The following is a 15,702-nucleotide window of genomic DNA, read 5'->3' as shown; positions in this document are numbered from 1 at the left end:
GTACATTTAGACTGACTCTGAGTTTTTTGGTAACTAAACACTAATTTAGAAACTCATTTACATTTTTTCATGGTTCTTTAATATGTGCATACCTGTATTAAACACAGCAGTATAAAGGAAAAAAGAAGTAGAAATAAGGGAGAATATGGTATCAACAGGTGCTTAATCAAAGAATATGGAATTTATAAATGATGTCTTGAGTTTTTTAATCTGTAATGAATTTTGGAACGTCAGGACTTCTGATAGGGGACAAAGGATATTTTTAAAAATAACTTTTCTAAGAGCAACAAAAGGAATATACTACATCCCTAAGCCCACCTTCTTCCCCACCCCTAAAAGTGTGGTTGGAACAGCAGCTTAGAGGGCAATTGCTTTTACAACACTGAAACAAAATCCATCTCTCCAAAAAGCTGCTCTTTTAAAGTACAACTGCTTTCCTGAGCTGGTATTTGGAAGTCATCAGAGTCCTTCCAGAGAGTCACTCCTGCGGCTTTTCTTATCAGTTTCCTTACCTAAACTACTTACATTTTTCTAGGTTCCAACTTTCTGAAGACACTGTTCATGTAAAAATCAATACATTTTCTTGGAGACATCCCTTAATCAAAATGTTGGAAATTTTTATATTTGTTAAGCTTTGAATATTAAAAATTATGGGACACTTATCCTTTTTAGATTTTAAAAAGTGATCTTGGTAGACTACAATAAGGTGGAAAGAGACTACTGAAATATTTCCTGTAAGGTTAGATGCACTTCCCTATTTAATTAGTCACAAATACAGAATTTTATTGAAGGAGCAGTGTCTGCACTTGGCAGAAGCAGATGTAGCGTATCTCAGAAGAGCTCTCCTTGGGCCTCCGTGTCCCTAAACAAAGGCAGGTGTTAATGACACTATCTGTGTAAGGTAGGAACTTGAGCTCCAGAAAAGCTTGATTCTTTCTACCTCATGGTCTCCTCACAGCGGTGCTGCACTGTTGATCGTTTGCACTTTTCATATTCTTAACTACTTATCACACTTTTGGTAAATAATAAATATACAATAGGGCTCAGTGTACCTGACTGAACTTTAAAATGAATGAATAATCATTACATTTTTCTCAGTTAAGAGATCTAAATGCAGTTGAAACCATTAAGGACTCCTAAAGTTTCTTTTCAGCTTCAAGAATATTACAAGCAACAAATGTCAATTAAATTCAGAGACCTGGACAAAAATATTTTATGTGTATTAAGGCTGACTCAACAAAACACTTGCATATTCAGCCTTCTCTAGCAAATCCTTAAGACAGTATGTAATGCTTTTTGGTCAAAGTGTTCTATCAGTTTAAAATGTTATGCCATCTTATCCCAGGCTTAGGAATAACAAAAAGTACACTAGAATCTCACTGTTCAAGGTCCTCAAACAGAAGTACATGAAGGCAATGCCTATCTGTAGAACAGAGGAGAAAAATCTCAAGTGTTTAAAATGAAGCCAAGTATTGTAATTTAGTCTGAACTTAAAAAAGAAATTCAGAACCAGTGAGTACGATATTATAGTAGTATTAACAAAAACTATTTAAATATATTCTATAAAACCTTACAATTTAGCTCGTTTTAAAAAGTTATCTTTTATAATATAAGTACAACAGTTATTCAATATCAGTATTTGGAAAAATTTACTTTTGCAAATCATATGCTGGAAATTCATTTCATAATAGCAATCAATCTGGTATAAACTATACCTGAGGATGTTTTAACAGAAAGGGAGAACCTACAGACAGCTTATGCTTCAATTAAATCTTTTGCAGGTGGTCTGTGTGCATGTATCTGACAGTACTTTCATCCAGGGAATTTCAAAATATATTCTAAGCACAGCTGACTTCCTTAAGCGCTATAACTCTTCACACAAGGGCTCCAGAGCAGGACTGCTGATCTCCCTTGATGACAGACACCAGAGCCATCAACAAAGTATTTTTTAACTGCTCAGTCTCTTGTTTAGTTGCTAAGCTCAGCTGGATGCTTCTGCAGCTCCATGGACTGCAGCCCGCCAGGCCCCTCTGTCCATGGACTTCCCAGGCAAGATACTGGAGTGAGTTACCACTTCCTTCTCCAGGGGACTCTTCTCAATCCAGGAATTGAACCCACGTCTCCTACTTTGGCGGGTGGGCTCCTTACCACTAAGCTGTCAGGGAAGCTGACTCAGTCTCTTCCTCTATGAAACTGGAAAAGGTTGCTGCTCTTGTTAACTTTTTGACATTTCACTTGTTTAACTTTGACATGTGGAATTTTAAAAGAAATGTAAAATTTAGGTATTCTTCTAACATCAGATCAAATGTTACTATCAAATGTATTATAGTTTCCCAATTCATAATCCCTATCCCATTTGAGTATTTGAGATGAAGATGGAGGGAAAATAGACCCTTGGAAGCTTGGATAGTGACAAAAGCAAAATGTGGGAAAGTCTAGAAAATTCAAGTAAACGGACCAAATAAACAAAAATTCATGTTTTCATCAAAATCTTAAAGGAAAAACTTTAGAAAAATTTAAAGCAATCCAATAATCTGCCACCCACTCTCTTTTCTTCAAATAAAAGTAACATAAAACGGATTAGAAAACTATAAATCAGACAGTTTCAATTATGGGCAAGAGATGTCTGCATTTACATTAACTTTGCTTAGGCTGCACAGTTATTTGGCAGGACATTCTCTCCCAATGAAGAGTCAGCGAAATGTCATACTGGACTGGCAACTGCCCCTGTTATGTGTCTTCCTTGCTAAAAAGAAGCCAGACCGATTTACAGCCACTCTGTGGGCAGCAGAAAGCAGAAAGAAGACTTAACTATGACAAAGTTTGCCAATACCTCTTTGAGAGCCAGGCCCAAGGTAGCAAGGATACAAACAATTGTGTAGTTTGACCAACAGAAGTTCTGAGGTATTAAAGGTCCATTTTTGCATGACCCGAGAGACTGTTAAATTGATGGATGCTGGTGTTAGCCACAGGTTGCTTGTTCTTCCTCATTTGTTGATGGCAGGATATTTACCAGTGTTGAAGAGCAAGCAAAAAACAAGATTTAAATTTGTTCACCCATGACCAGGTTAGGCATTTTAGTCATTATAAGGATTGTATCAAAAAAATTTTTTAGAGTAACAGTGCCTATTTAAAAACTTTCAAAACTTGGTAAAATTTTTTAAAAATGCAAGAAGCAACACTTCAAAAATGATACATTTGTACACTGCTAATAAATACATATAAAAACTTACTTGATGCGTAAAGGAGCACTCCTAATAAAAAGAGGCAGTTTATTCCCAGAGGATTAAGCTCAGTATACAGCACTTGGCCAAAGGAAAGTTATTACTGAAAATACTTATCCATAACAGATGAAAAATATAGCTTATATTTTAAAAATGTTTACAACTGGGATTCAATGCTAATTAATGCCAGTTTGGATATATCAAGAAGTATCTGATAATATAACCACAGAATTTGTAGGGAATCAACCTCAAGTAAAAAAGTTCTAAAAGGTATTAAGAAATTTAGGGAATTAAATTTCATCCTTCTTTACAATTAAAATGGCCATGTAAGATAGTTGAGATATTCCCAAAGCACAGGTTATATCTTTTATGTTTAATTTAAAAATATAACCTAAGAATAAATTAACGTTTGAGTTTTATGTCCTATTATTTCAATTTCACTGGTTGCATCCTTTATTAAAAAATGGAAACTACTAGGTTAATGTTTGAACATCTGGGGGAAAAACCCAACAAGAACATTTAATAAACGTATTACTGAATAAAATACTGTTTCCACTTGACAAGCACTGGTACTCTGGCAATTATCAGCAGAATTACGCTTTCCCGACCCCAGAAGGATCCAATGTCACTCAAAAGTATCTCCTGGATGAAGAGCTCAGTTAAATCTAATACAAACCCTAAGTAGGAGCACCACAGAATTATTCTAACTTCTGTGATTCAAACAAAACAAAAAAAAAAATGGGTGCAATCTGGTGTCAGAAGATCTAGGATGGGATCCTGGCTGTGGAACTCTGGGAAAACCATTCAGCACCACCGAATCTTTTTCATCTGTGAAATGGCTGTTACGCTGATGTGCTTTAAACTGCCTTACAGGTCGCACAGCACTCCTCACCAGGGGTTTTCAGCCCTGGCCCTTCTGGCCCTTCAGGATGCTAACTCTCGGCTGCGGGAGGCCGCCGAGACTCCCCAGACTGCCTAGCAGCGACGCGGCTTCCGCCTACGCCGTCAGTAGCGCCCATTCTGACCATCAGAAACGTTTCCAGACAGCGCCAGATGTCCCCTGGCGGGGTGTGGTGTGGTGCACACGTTCACCCCGGCTCAGAACCTCGGAGGCTGCTTTCTCCGCCTCTGTCACATACATCACTGGCTATTTCGCTATGTGTGGGTGTATCTGTTCTTAATGTTTATCCATAAGACCCAGATTAAGATTTGTGTGCCATTCACCTAATTTTTCTGATACTCTCAAACATTTAAGATCATCACAGCTCAGCAGTATGAATGTTTAAACGTTGCTGCTTCTTCAGTTAGAGTACTATTCCCTTAAACTTGGTATCTTTCAGGGCAGAGATAAAATGATCCTAAGTACTTTACTAATTTTGAAAGCAGCCCATGACTCAGTAAACATATGCGAGGAATAAATTAACTGTATTCTCTGAAGGGCAACAATGAAAATGTAAAATAAACCAATTGAACAACCAGAATAACAAAAACAAACAAAAAAAGAATAACAAAACTAGAAATAAAATGGTTTTGCATAGATGGAATGGGCCCTAAGAACTGTTTAAAATATTTTATACACATCTGTAATTTACAGATTTTACATGTATCCTAGTTCTGACCCGCCGGGAGCTCAATAATGGGTCATTTCCATAACTGGCACATATTTATTAAACACTATGTGTGAGGTCTTCAGCCAGACACAGCTGATGCCATCAACAATAAATAACAAAGACACAGTCTCTACCCTCAGGTACCAGTTTACTGGAGGAGCCAAGAACTACGAGGCACGGGGATTTAGATTCATCTATGAGATAATCACCATAAGAAATAACAGCGATTTAACCATATGAGACATGTGGGAGTTAGGTATAGAAACATGTAATTTGCAAGAAGATCCTCCTAATAATACAAAGGAATCAGAAGTGACCATAATTATTTGGCAACATACCATGCAAAACAGCAAATCTCATTTAGTTTTTATTTTGTTTCTGTTTTCTAGGTTAAGGCAAAATGTTATGTAGCTTCTCTTTTCTCAACTTCCTATTTCACTTGCTACCAACAGAAAGAGGCTGGGACAGAATGCCAAGAGGGAGCCCCCAAGTTCTAATGAAGAAAGGAAAGGAGCCAAGGACAACAAGTATTTTTAAAGGATTGTTTTCTCTTTCTGCTAGGTGCAAGAAAGGTCTGGGTCCAGCTATTCCGCTCATTTAAAAGATGAGAGGAAGTTGGCAGAATTCTGGGCTGGTATGCCTCCTTCCATGAAAAAGCTTATTACTTTACCTTGTAGTTCTTCCTCAGTTTTGGAGATGTGAGGTTTCTGGCCAAGCTGGCTTCAGTGCAGATAAATGTATACAGTTTTTAATCTGTCTCCCTGAGGACTGCATGCAAGGTATGTACTTTCACATTCTACCAAATTGGAGCAAGAAGCATTTTATAAGCACCAGGGGTCATTATTCCGGTTTTACAGCTATTAGAGCATCCCAGGTGGTCCATGATACCTGCTGTGACGGTCTCAGGGACATCCAGAATGTTGCCAAATGAAGCGGTTTTACGGTGGCCCCGTTTAGGCTTGGAAAAGGCTGCAAAAATACACACATACAGTATACATGCAAACAACCACAAATAGTAACACAGAAAACAGTGAACAAAAACAGAATACTTTTCAAATAGTTATGTTAATAACACTTCATGCAGGATGGCATGCAGAACTATCAAACCCTTTGTCCATGCTTACACAAGGCATGATGAAGGAGCAAACAACTATCAATACAAGATGTTTCACATACTGGCTTTAATTAGCAGGAAAAAAGAAAACAGGACGGAGACAAACAAAGCTGCAGGGTGATGAGAAAGCTAGATTTCCAACACGTTCGTGGAAATAATCCACATGCAACCACTGAGGTGCAGTGAGGGTCTACGATCAAAGTGGGAAGAAAAGAGGAATTAAAAAGAAATAAGCTGCCATATCTGTTTTAGTTAAACAAACACAGGAATATGTGTTCAATGAGGTGTTTCCTGAAGTGTGCTACAAAGTACAATTCAGTGATTATATGATAATTATTGAATCAAAGTATGAAAAGTATATGCTCTTATAATGACAAATATTTAAACATACTTCTGATAAACTGAGTATTTACTGTAGTTTCCAAAGTTTAGGGTCTATTCCTGCTAAACCGGAATAGTTCTGAAAGGCTGGAAAATATGAACCTGTCAAAGTAAGACAATTCACCAACAAATGTTCAGCCCATCTGTTTTATTCACATTTAGGCAGAGAAAGGTTAGGGTTATTTAAATATATGTGGTTACCTTTAATCTGGTGAAACATCACTTCTGTAAAGATTAATTATAAACCAGTACCTGACTAAAAAATTGACACTAGCAGATATAAAATTATTACTATTACATTACAGAACACTTCCTATTTTAGGGAGCAACCACTATTTGGCAGCTCTGACTTGAATGATATTCCTGAAATGAAAAGGACTCCCAAAGTGTTAGGCTGCATTTCTGTGGACACTGTTCATCAGACATGGTCCTGTGACACTCCCACTGCTCACAGAAACACTTGTGACTCAAGTGACCTCCACGCAACTTGCTTGTTTCTGAAGATTCCATCTGCGTGGCAGAGACCAGCCAATCTCTACTTTTCCCTTTTTTCTTAGCAACAGAACCTCAACTGTACTCAGGACAGCAACGTTCCCAGGTGAAAGACTGCAGATCCCCTCTTCCCTTGGATCCACAGGGAGCCGTCTGGCCCTATTTCTATGGCCAAAGACATAAACGTGGGAGCTGTCAGGAGGGACTTCTGTGAAAGCTTTTTGAACAAGTAGCCCTTGCCCTAACTCCTGCTTCCTGATGCTGGGACTGTGGATGTGATGACTGGAACCATAACAGCCATTATGGAGCACAGGGGCACCTTCAGGATGAAAGCCACACAACAGCGATTGTAACACAGAGAGACAGAAGAAACCCAGTCACCAAAGGTCGAGGAGCCTACCTCCAGATTTGTGTGTGTGTGAGAAAAAAGTCTGTGTTAAAGACACTGTTATTTTGGAAATTCTGTAAGATCTAACTGATTCTAATGCTAACTGATAAACAAGTGACCAAGATTAGTTGAAGACAAAAAGAGTTAGGATGGTCCTCTGGACAACTTCCTTCTTAAAAGAACTTCACACAAAATGAAAATATTCTTTTTAGAAAGAGACCAAAATGATCTTAAAACAAAACAAAACATAATTCCACAAAACCTGGTTAGCTGAGTTAAAAAAAAAAAATGCTAATACACTAGGGAATACACTTATATATACATATGTAGTCTCAAAGACTAGAGGTAAGTACACAAAAATGTTGTGTTTATTTTTTAGTGGGATAATCATGGAAGACTGGGTTTTTAAAATTTATATTTCTACATTTTCCATGATAGAAATGTATTTATAATCAGTCCCTCTCCACCCCTAGGGAAATCAGAAAGAAAACAATTTAACCCATCATTACTAAATGAACCTGGTTAGAAAAGAAGCTTAGAAGTCCACTAAGGTAACAAAACATATTATTTTTGTGCTGACCAGTCTTTCCACAGTTAATCATTTTAAGTACTGACAAAATGGAAGAGAAATGCGAGCTTTTATCCAGATCAAATTACTACGACCTTTTATTTTACAATTAAAAGAATTAATCACAAACTCAGCTGCCTGTGCCACTGAAGGGAGCAGCAGCAGAGAGTAAGGCCAAATCAATATTTGGACCTGGAGCACATTTTCCTGCTAAATTCGAAACAAAACATTTGCTATTACTTGAGTTCAGCACAAAACTCTAGTAGAATCACTCAGAATCCTGCCAAAACATCCTGGTTTTGGCTAAATTTCAATTTCTCATTTAGATTTTTAGCTCATATTGAGCTGAATTTTATTTGATAAAAATCTGTAATAAGAAATTCAACTTTATAATGCAAATAATTTTACAAATCATGCTTGCTTTATCTGGAATTTGAGATGCTTTCTGCTAGAAGCATGGGAAGTATATTATAAATCAACTTCCTGCTTTAAAAAAATTTAAGAAACACACAAGAAAAGCCCCTGACATTCCCATGACCGAAACAACTGAAACTACCATTTTCGTTCCTCTTCAAACTTTTACTTCCTTTTTACCTGTGGTTGCAGCAATCCTGGCTTCTATTTCAGACATATCGGCACTCATCCTCTTGCCTTCAGAGGTTGGGGGCAAGCTCTCCATGCTGCTCCCACGAGAAGCTCCCAAGCTCAAACGCCCAGATTCACTCTGTTAAAAACATAGGTCAATTTGAATTACTGAAACTCTTCATATGTAAAAATCCTGGGCAGCTAGAAGAAGGGAGATACCAACTGGGATTTTTAGGGATTCTGTTCTGAAAGAAATGGAAAATTTTCAGGGAGTGGGAGCTGTAGGGGTGACGAAGAATAAGCTGCAGACACTGGCCTTTAGGAAAAGGTGATCACTAGAGCTGGGAGCTAAATGTCCCAATTATTAGTTACCCTAAATGCCTCAAGGAAGATGAATAAAATCACTCCTTGAAATATTTCAAAACCAGGAACAGCAAAAATATAATAAATCTGGAAACATGAAATGATGGATCTAGAAGAACTCCTTTAACCAGGTAGTACAGCCAAGAAATCTCCATTTTACACCTGTAACCATCAACTGTCCAAGTGAGGGATCATAAGGAAGATATGTACAAATGCCAAAGGCAGCAATCATCAGATGGGAGAACGATTAATTGTAAAGAATTTCAGAAGAATCTCATTACACATCTCTACTCTTGAGCCTATCTGTCTGCTTTAGGAACAAGATTCAGGACTTGTATAGTGAAGAAGGCAAACAATACTTGCTAGTATAATGTTTAGGACTTCATGACTACTGGTAAGGTTACCAAAAGGTTTAACTTTCAATAATAAAACAAACCTGTTGTTTTGCCTGATTTTTCAGCAATTTTGACTCTAAGCGTTTAATTGTATCGTTTGTGGCGGGAACCTGTTCCATGTTAGTGTCGCTTTTATTACTGGTGTTTGTAGACGCGATGTCCATGAAGGAGCCTAGGAAAGCAAAAATATTTATGACAATAGGCTGCAAATAACACACACGCTTCATTCAATAAAATGCAACTTAAATTCTTTTCTAAACTAGCAAGATATGAAAAGAGGTAAGACTTTTCAAGCTAATGAAGATACCCAAACAAACCCATTTTAAATGATATTTCAGGATAGCACAAAAAGGGAACCAAAGTGCCTAAAGAGTTTTCTAATAGTCAAGAAAGACTTTAAGATTCTCAGCCTGAGAGAAAGAAATGGCTATTAATCAAGATGGAAAGAGTGTGGAACGACTGAGTCTGAAGGGAGCTCAGTTAGGAAAATGGTAATTCTGAGCTCACAGCAGGTATCAGTCAAGTAGTTGGATATGTGAGTGTGGAGTTCAAGTTTGGGATGGAGCAAAAATATTGGCAAACACACGGTATACATGTACACTGGATGAGATCACTAAGGAAATGAGTTTAGACAAAGAGGTCAAATGGCTACGCCCTGAGCACCCTGACATTTATGGGTTGGGAAGATGGTGACCTTGACAAAAGCAGTTCTAGAGTAGTGGCATAATAAAAGCTTGAAGGAGTGAGCACAGGAGAATGGCAAGAGAGAAGCTAGAGAAATGCAAATACAGACTTCTACAGTCCCCGCCTTATCCACAGGGGATACATTCCAAGACCTCTAGTGGATGCCTGCAACCTCAGACAGTACTGAGCCCTCACATCCTGTGTTTTTTCTTACACACGTATACCTGGGATAAACTTTAATTTATAAATTAGGCGCAGTAAGAGATGAACAAGAGTAACTAAAAATAAGACAGAACAATTTTAACAATATACAGTAATAAAAGTTACATGAATGTGGTCTCTCTCTCAAAGTGCCTTACTGTACAAATTTAATACCTTTTTCTAACTAAGCACTTATCCTGCACTGTGGCGGTTACCTTTTGCAGTTTGAAGCATGACAGCAAAACAAGCACAAATTTCTTTTTCCTTCTTCATGATTTCATGGACAGAAGTTCTTAATGCAGATCTTAGCAACCTCAGCCAGCATAGGATTTGTTTTTCCTAATTAAAGTTGAGAATTTTCACCTTTTCAGTTAGAGGAAGCACTTTCCAGCTTCTCTTTGGCATATCAGAATTGCCAGCATCATTACTCGTGTGCTTTGGGGTCATTAGTAAATAAAACTAGGGTCCCATGAACACAAGCACTGTGACACCTCGACAGGTGATGTGACAACCAAGAGGGCTACTAAGTGACAAGTGGATAGGATACACCGAATAAAAGGACGATGCACAGGACGGAGCGAGACGTCATCGTTCTGCTCAGGACGGCTGTAATCTAAAACTTATGAATTATTTCATTCTGGAACTTTTCCTTTAGCATTTCTGGGCAAACTGTGGATGGGGGGGGGGGACGGGACTACTGTATATATACTCATGGAATGATCCCAGTACAGAGGCGAAAACTGATGATGCAAGAGACAGGAAGAACTGCTAGGAGAGCAGACGGGATCTGATGCACAAGGGGACAGGCGTGCCTCTGGCTGTGAGCACGGACAGTTCAGCGTGGGAACAGAAGAGGGTGCAGAGCAGACGGGCAGACATGGGCAGGGGGCGCGTGGACGGGGAGTCTGGCAGCTGTCTTCTGATCACAGGGAAACGGTCAGGGTCAGCTGAGGGTAAGGAGTGGCAAGCAAATGTTTTTAGAGAAATTCACTTTAGAATTCAGAGCATCTCAGAAAGACTTTCAGTAAAATTGGAACCAGTTTACATATAATTTTTTTGGAGGTAGGGGAAATAGACCAGTAAAAATAAACTTTTAAGAATGCATTAAGTATATGTGTACATACACACCTATGCCTTTTAACTTTAAGCAAACGGACAGGAAGGCCTGGCATGCTGCGGTTCATGAGGTTGCAAAGAGTCAGACACGACTGAGCGTCTGAACTGAACTGAATAATGAAATGTTCATAATACCATATATTTTGAAAAGTAAAATTTTTCTAAATTAGAGTATTACTTCTACTATTTTTTTTGATGACCACAAACTATGGAACTGAGGAACTCTGAACTAAAACACAGCTTCTTAAATGAATGTCTCTATGGATTCTTCTACAAAGATCAACTAGTAGGGTGCTCATGATACAGAAAATATGCTGTTTTATATAATAATTTTTGATACTATTTGATCTAGCTGTATCTGTGTAAGAATTATTTTTCAAGTAAAGAATGGCATCCACAAAAATATAATATCCAGTCTTTTTAGATATAACTGTGTAAGAATTTCAAAACTTGGAAGTGGGTTTTCAATTAACTCTTTAACCTGGGTACCTGCACGAAGAATGATACACCTGGAAATTCAAATTGCAATCATATTAAATGAATAAATTAAAATGCAAAAAGGGACATCATTCATTGCTTCCTGATTATCGTTTCATGGGAACAGAGATGCAAAAATCTTAGGTTATTACCGTTCCAATCTATCCACTCACCTGTGCTGGCAGCGGAGTTGCTCTGTCCTTCATCTGAATACTGACAAGGGTATTGTAATGGCTCGTCTGCTCCTGGAAAGTACTATATATAAAAAGGTAAATAACAATGTAAACTTTCTTTAGTACAAATTAAATCGTGTGAAAATTAACTGAGAGAGTAAGTATGTGTGAATTACTTCCTTGCTGAGATCTGAATGCAGCAAAGATGCTGCTTTATTTTCACTACGGCATATGTGGAAATTTGTAGATAGAGACAACAATGTGCTAACTCTTCTGAATTTCAACTGTTATCAATGCTGTGTATCCACCTACACAGAGCCCAGATAATCTTGAAGAAAACAGTCAATATTCTTCTAGAGGGACATATGAAATTCAGCAGTATCATTCATCATAATTATACGAAACATTATTCATGTTCTCATAGCAGTGATGCTAATCTCTGAAGTGTCGAAATCACTTAGTCTGACAACTGAGATGGTATGTCATAGAATAATTTGTTAGAATCAGTATTTTAAATATCAAGGATAGATTATGAAAGTTTCTCTATGAATCAGAGATAAAATATTGGATATATCTGCTGGATAAAAATTAAAATTTAGGGAGAAAAAAGAGAAACGTTTTCTTCTCAAATTAGACAAAGCACCTATAAACACAATCAAAATCTGAATAACTTATAAAGTTTTAAGGTATGTGATTATGGAGACCAAGCTGTTTTCTTTACTTTTTAATTTTAATTTTTACTGAGTGTTTTCTTATGAATGTATCTTTAGGTCCCAGGATTCTACGTATAGCTCTTCTCCAAATATGAAATTAAGCTATAAGAAGATGAGTTCAAGTTGCTGAGCCTAACTTATTTTCAACAGAATGAACAAATTAATTATGTGTCCATTTAGGAAATCACTTGATCTATATTCAAAGAGATTGAAAGATTCTTCTACTTAGCAAATTGTTCTGAAATTCAGGCACTTTCGCAAGTGCATAAACATTTCCAAGTCAAGGTACTACTTGATAGATTTGTTAGTGCATCAAAAACCAGAGGCCTAGAATGATTCAAATAATTCTAACAAGAGTGTTTGATTTATAGACTGGGAAATTCTAATAATCATTTAAAATAATTCTTCTAAATTCTAATATTCTACAGATCCTAGAAAAAAGTTTAACTTTTTAATGGCAAGTGAAAAGCTGAAAATATACAATGAAAAACCAAAAGGTAAAAATCACTTAAATAAAAGTGTCTGGGAGTGTAGCTTCTCTAGTGCGCTATATAAATGACAGGTTGATAAAGATTCGTACTAAAGAAAGTTTATAACTCAGCAACAATTAGAGTCATAAAATACTCAAGTTCTGTAAAGGCTTTAGAGATCATCTAATTCAACTTCTCTCACATTACAGATAAGGCAACAGGCCCAGTAACAAATGCATCTGCTGAGTCAAGGAGAAGGAAAAAAGCATGTTCAGAGGCCTCATCCAGCCATCTTTCCATTATCAAGAGCTAGATTTCTTCTTCCTAAAACAATGCTTTCTTCTCTGATTATATGAGTAATGAATACCCATTCTAAAGTGGAAAATACAAAAAACTATACAACAAAAAAAATGATATCCCCTTACTTTAAAATCCCATTAAAACTCAGTATACATAAGAGTCCCTTAATCCCAAAGCCCCTCAAAAGAAGGATTATACCCGCATCAAGTGAGTCATTATTTTCACAATTTCCTCCATTGAAGGGCGCTGAGAAGGATCTTTAGACCAACAGCGAGTCATCAGGCTCTCAATGGGCTTAGGTAAATTTTTGATCAGTGGTGGTCGAGTACCTACAATTAAAAGAGGAGGGGAGAAAAGAATGTATTTACTCAAAGAATAGTGTAGGTTTCTAACATGCTATTTATTTTCTAAACCAAGATTTTTTTAGGAGGAATAAAAGCACATTTATTTTGTCCTTTAGGTTAACATTACATTTTCATAAAGGGGAATCTACACCTTTTGAGAAGCCAAATTAAAATTTTCACATGCATTATGACTGAGAGTTAATAATATTTCATTTATTATAAACACTCTTTTAACAAATAATTAACAGCTTAATGTGTGAATGGTGACTCGAGGTAATATCTGACCTGTATTTTCAGATTTATCATAAAAATTTCAAATCTGTTTGAAAAATCATCTTCCACATATCAAAAGTCATCAACTACGGTATTACACTCACTGACTTCTAAACGGTTCTTTTGTGGGAGGCAGACCTTAAGGGTAGTGTGACTCAGTCATTTCACAAGCGGAAAACTGCCAACTTTTGTGTAATTAACAAGACTAATATCACTAGCAAGGCCCCTAACTTAAAAGAAGGGCCCGATTATAATGAAATCTTTGTAAATTTATCAGTTAATCAGTTAGTTCTTTTATTTCTTACTTCACTGATATTCAATTTTACTGCCACATGACAGAAAAAGAAAACAAACTGTCCAGGTGAGCGCTCTAGCATCCTCCATAACAACAAGAAAGGTACTGCAAGGAAACAACAAGAAAGGTACTGCAAGGAACCGGAAACTCACACGATCACGCCAGCGACTCCTTGACATGTCTATGAATGACCAAAACAGTGGGGCAGACACTTGTTCTATCACATGTGGAACAGTGTGTCAAAAATGCCATTAATCAGAATAATTATAATCAAGAGATAGAAACTAACAACAGAGAGGGAGAGCAAAAGTTTAAAGATTTGGCAATTCCCTTTCAAGAATTTTATTTTCCCAAAGCAACTGCAAAGTAACTTGATTAATGAAGGAGATGTATTCTAGTATCATGAGTAGTTAGAAACATTGTAATTAGAGGTATAAAGGGAATAGAAGGGATGCAAGGACATTGTGTCCATAAATGAATATAACTTAAAAATATGGACATTTGAGTCAGAAACATCCAGATCTAATCTCAGCAACATCACTCACTAAACCTATGATCCTAGGCAAATTACTTAGCTGCTCTAGGTCTCAGCTTCTTAATGAGGAAAGCTGTAAAATGGGGCAATAATAGCACTCATATCATAAGGATGAATGAGAAGCTAAAAGGCAAGACTATGTGATGCACTTTGCGTTTTGCCTTTATGAATAGCTTAAGTAACAAATCGTAAGTAACAACAAACTTAAAATGCTTTGCTTTCTCTTCTCAATGAGACACTGCTTCTTCAAGAAAAAAAAGCAATAGCTCCCTAATTTTCTTCACCATGTGAGAAAATTGATTTTTCCCCACAGCGTCCAGTCCAACGTGTCCCTGTCTGCTGGAGAGAGGCAACGGGGCGGCTGGCTCCGGCTGTCTGCTGAAGGCCTCTTCTGCGTGGGCAGAGCGAGCAGACCTTCTCAGCTTTATCCAGAGCCAGGACTGGCCCCCTTCTGCTCCATCTTGGTGTTGGGGCAGGGAGGGCTTGAGGCTGGTTACGAGAAATCGTACACTTTAATACTGGGGATAAATGGTCTTCTTTGGGGGAGAAACAATTTCCAAATAAGAAATATACAAAACCTACTGACAAAAAACTTCACAAACCGTTATGAACAGCCCACATGATACGGAATGCTGGGCCACCAATTTCATCAAAGGGTTTCCGACGTGTTATCACTTCCCAGAGGATAATACCCCAGCTGAAGACATCACATTTTTCACTGTAATTGCTACCTAGAAAAAAAGGTAGTAAAATTTAAAGACTTTTCCCCACATGACTTACAGAAGGAATGGCTTTCATAAATTTTAAGAATAAGCATCATGTACAAAAACAAGAGACTGCCACAGGTATGGCTGAGAAACTTTCTGAAGACCCCAAGTCTCTGCAAAAAACAGACTTTAAAATGAGTTAAATATGAATAACGCACTCAGAAATTTGCTCTATCGTGTATACAACAGGTAACCAGCAGGAAGCTGCTTGTAACACAGGGACCCCAGCCTGGC

The 15,702-nt window shown here is 37.4% G+C and overlaps 1 protein-coding gene across 2 annotated transcripts in view; it reads right to left on the bottom strand.

Annotated features, from left to right (window-relative positions):
- Positions 1 to 15,702, bottom strand: part of MAP3K7 (mitogen-activated protein kinase kinase kinase 7) — a 62,117-nt gene that overhangs the window by 20,522 nt on the left and 25,893 nt on the right. The window contains exons 7-12 of one of the 2 annotated variants that reach the window (XM_020871770.2): positions 15,304 to 15,432; positions 13,453 to 13,583; positions 11,772 to 11,853; positions 9,162 to 9,292; positions 8,372 to 8,501; positions 5,723 to 5,803 (exon numbers count right to left, since the gene is read on the bottom strand). In XM_020871770.2, the coding sequence (XP_020727429.2) occupies positions 5,723 to 5,803; positions 8,372 to 8,501; positions 9,162 to 9,292; positions 11,772 to 11,853; positions 13,453 to 13,583; positions 15,304 to 15,432 (684 nt within the window). The remainder of the gene's footprint in view (positions 1 to 5,722; positions 5,804 to 8,371; positions 8,502 to 9,161; positions 9,293 to 11,771; positions 11,854 to 13,452; positions 13,584 to 15,303; positions 15,433 to 15,702) is intronic. The other variant, XM_020871776.2, reaches the window with a different exon arrangement.

Source organism: Odocoileus virginianus, chromosome 19 (assembly GCF_023699985.2).
Source record: "Odocoileus virginianus isolate 20LAN1187 ecotype Illinois chromosome 19, Ovbor_1.2, whole genome shotgun sequence".
NCBI lineage: Eukaryota > Metazoa > Chordata > Mammalia > Artiodactyla > Cervidae > Odocoileus > Odocoileus virginianus.
This window is presented reverse-complemented; position numbering and strand designations above follow the sequence as displayed.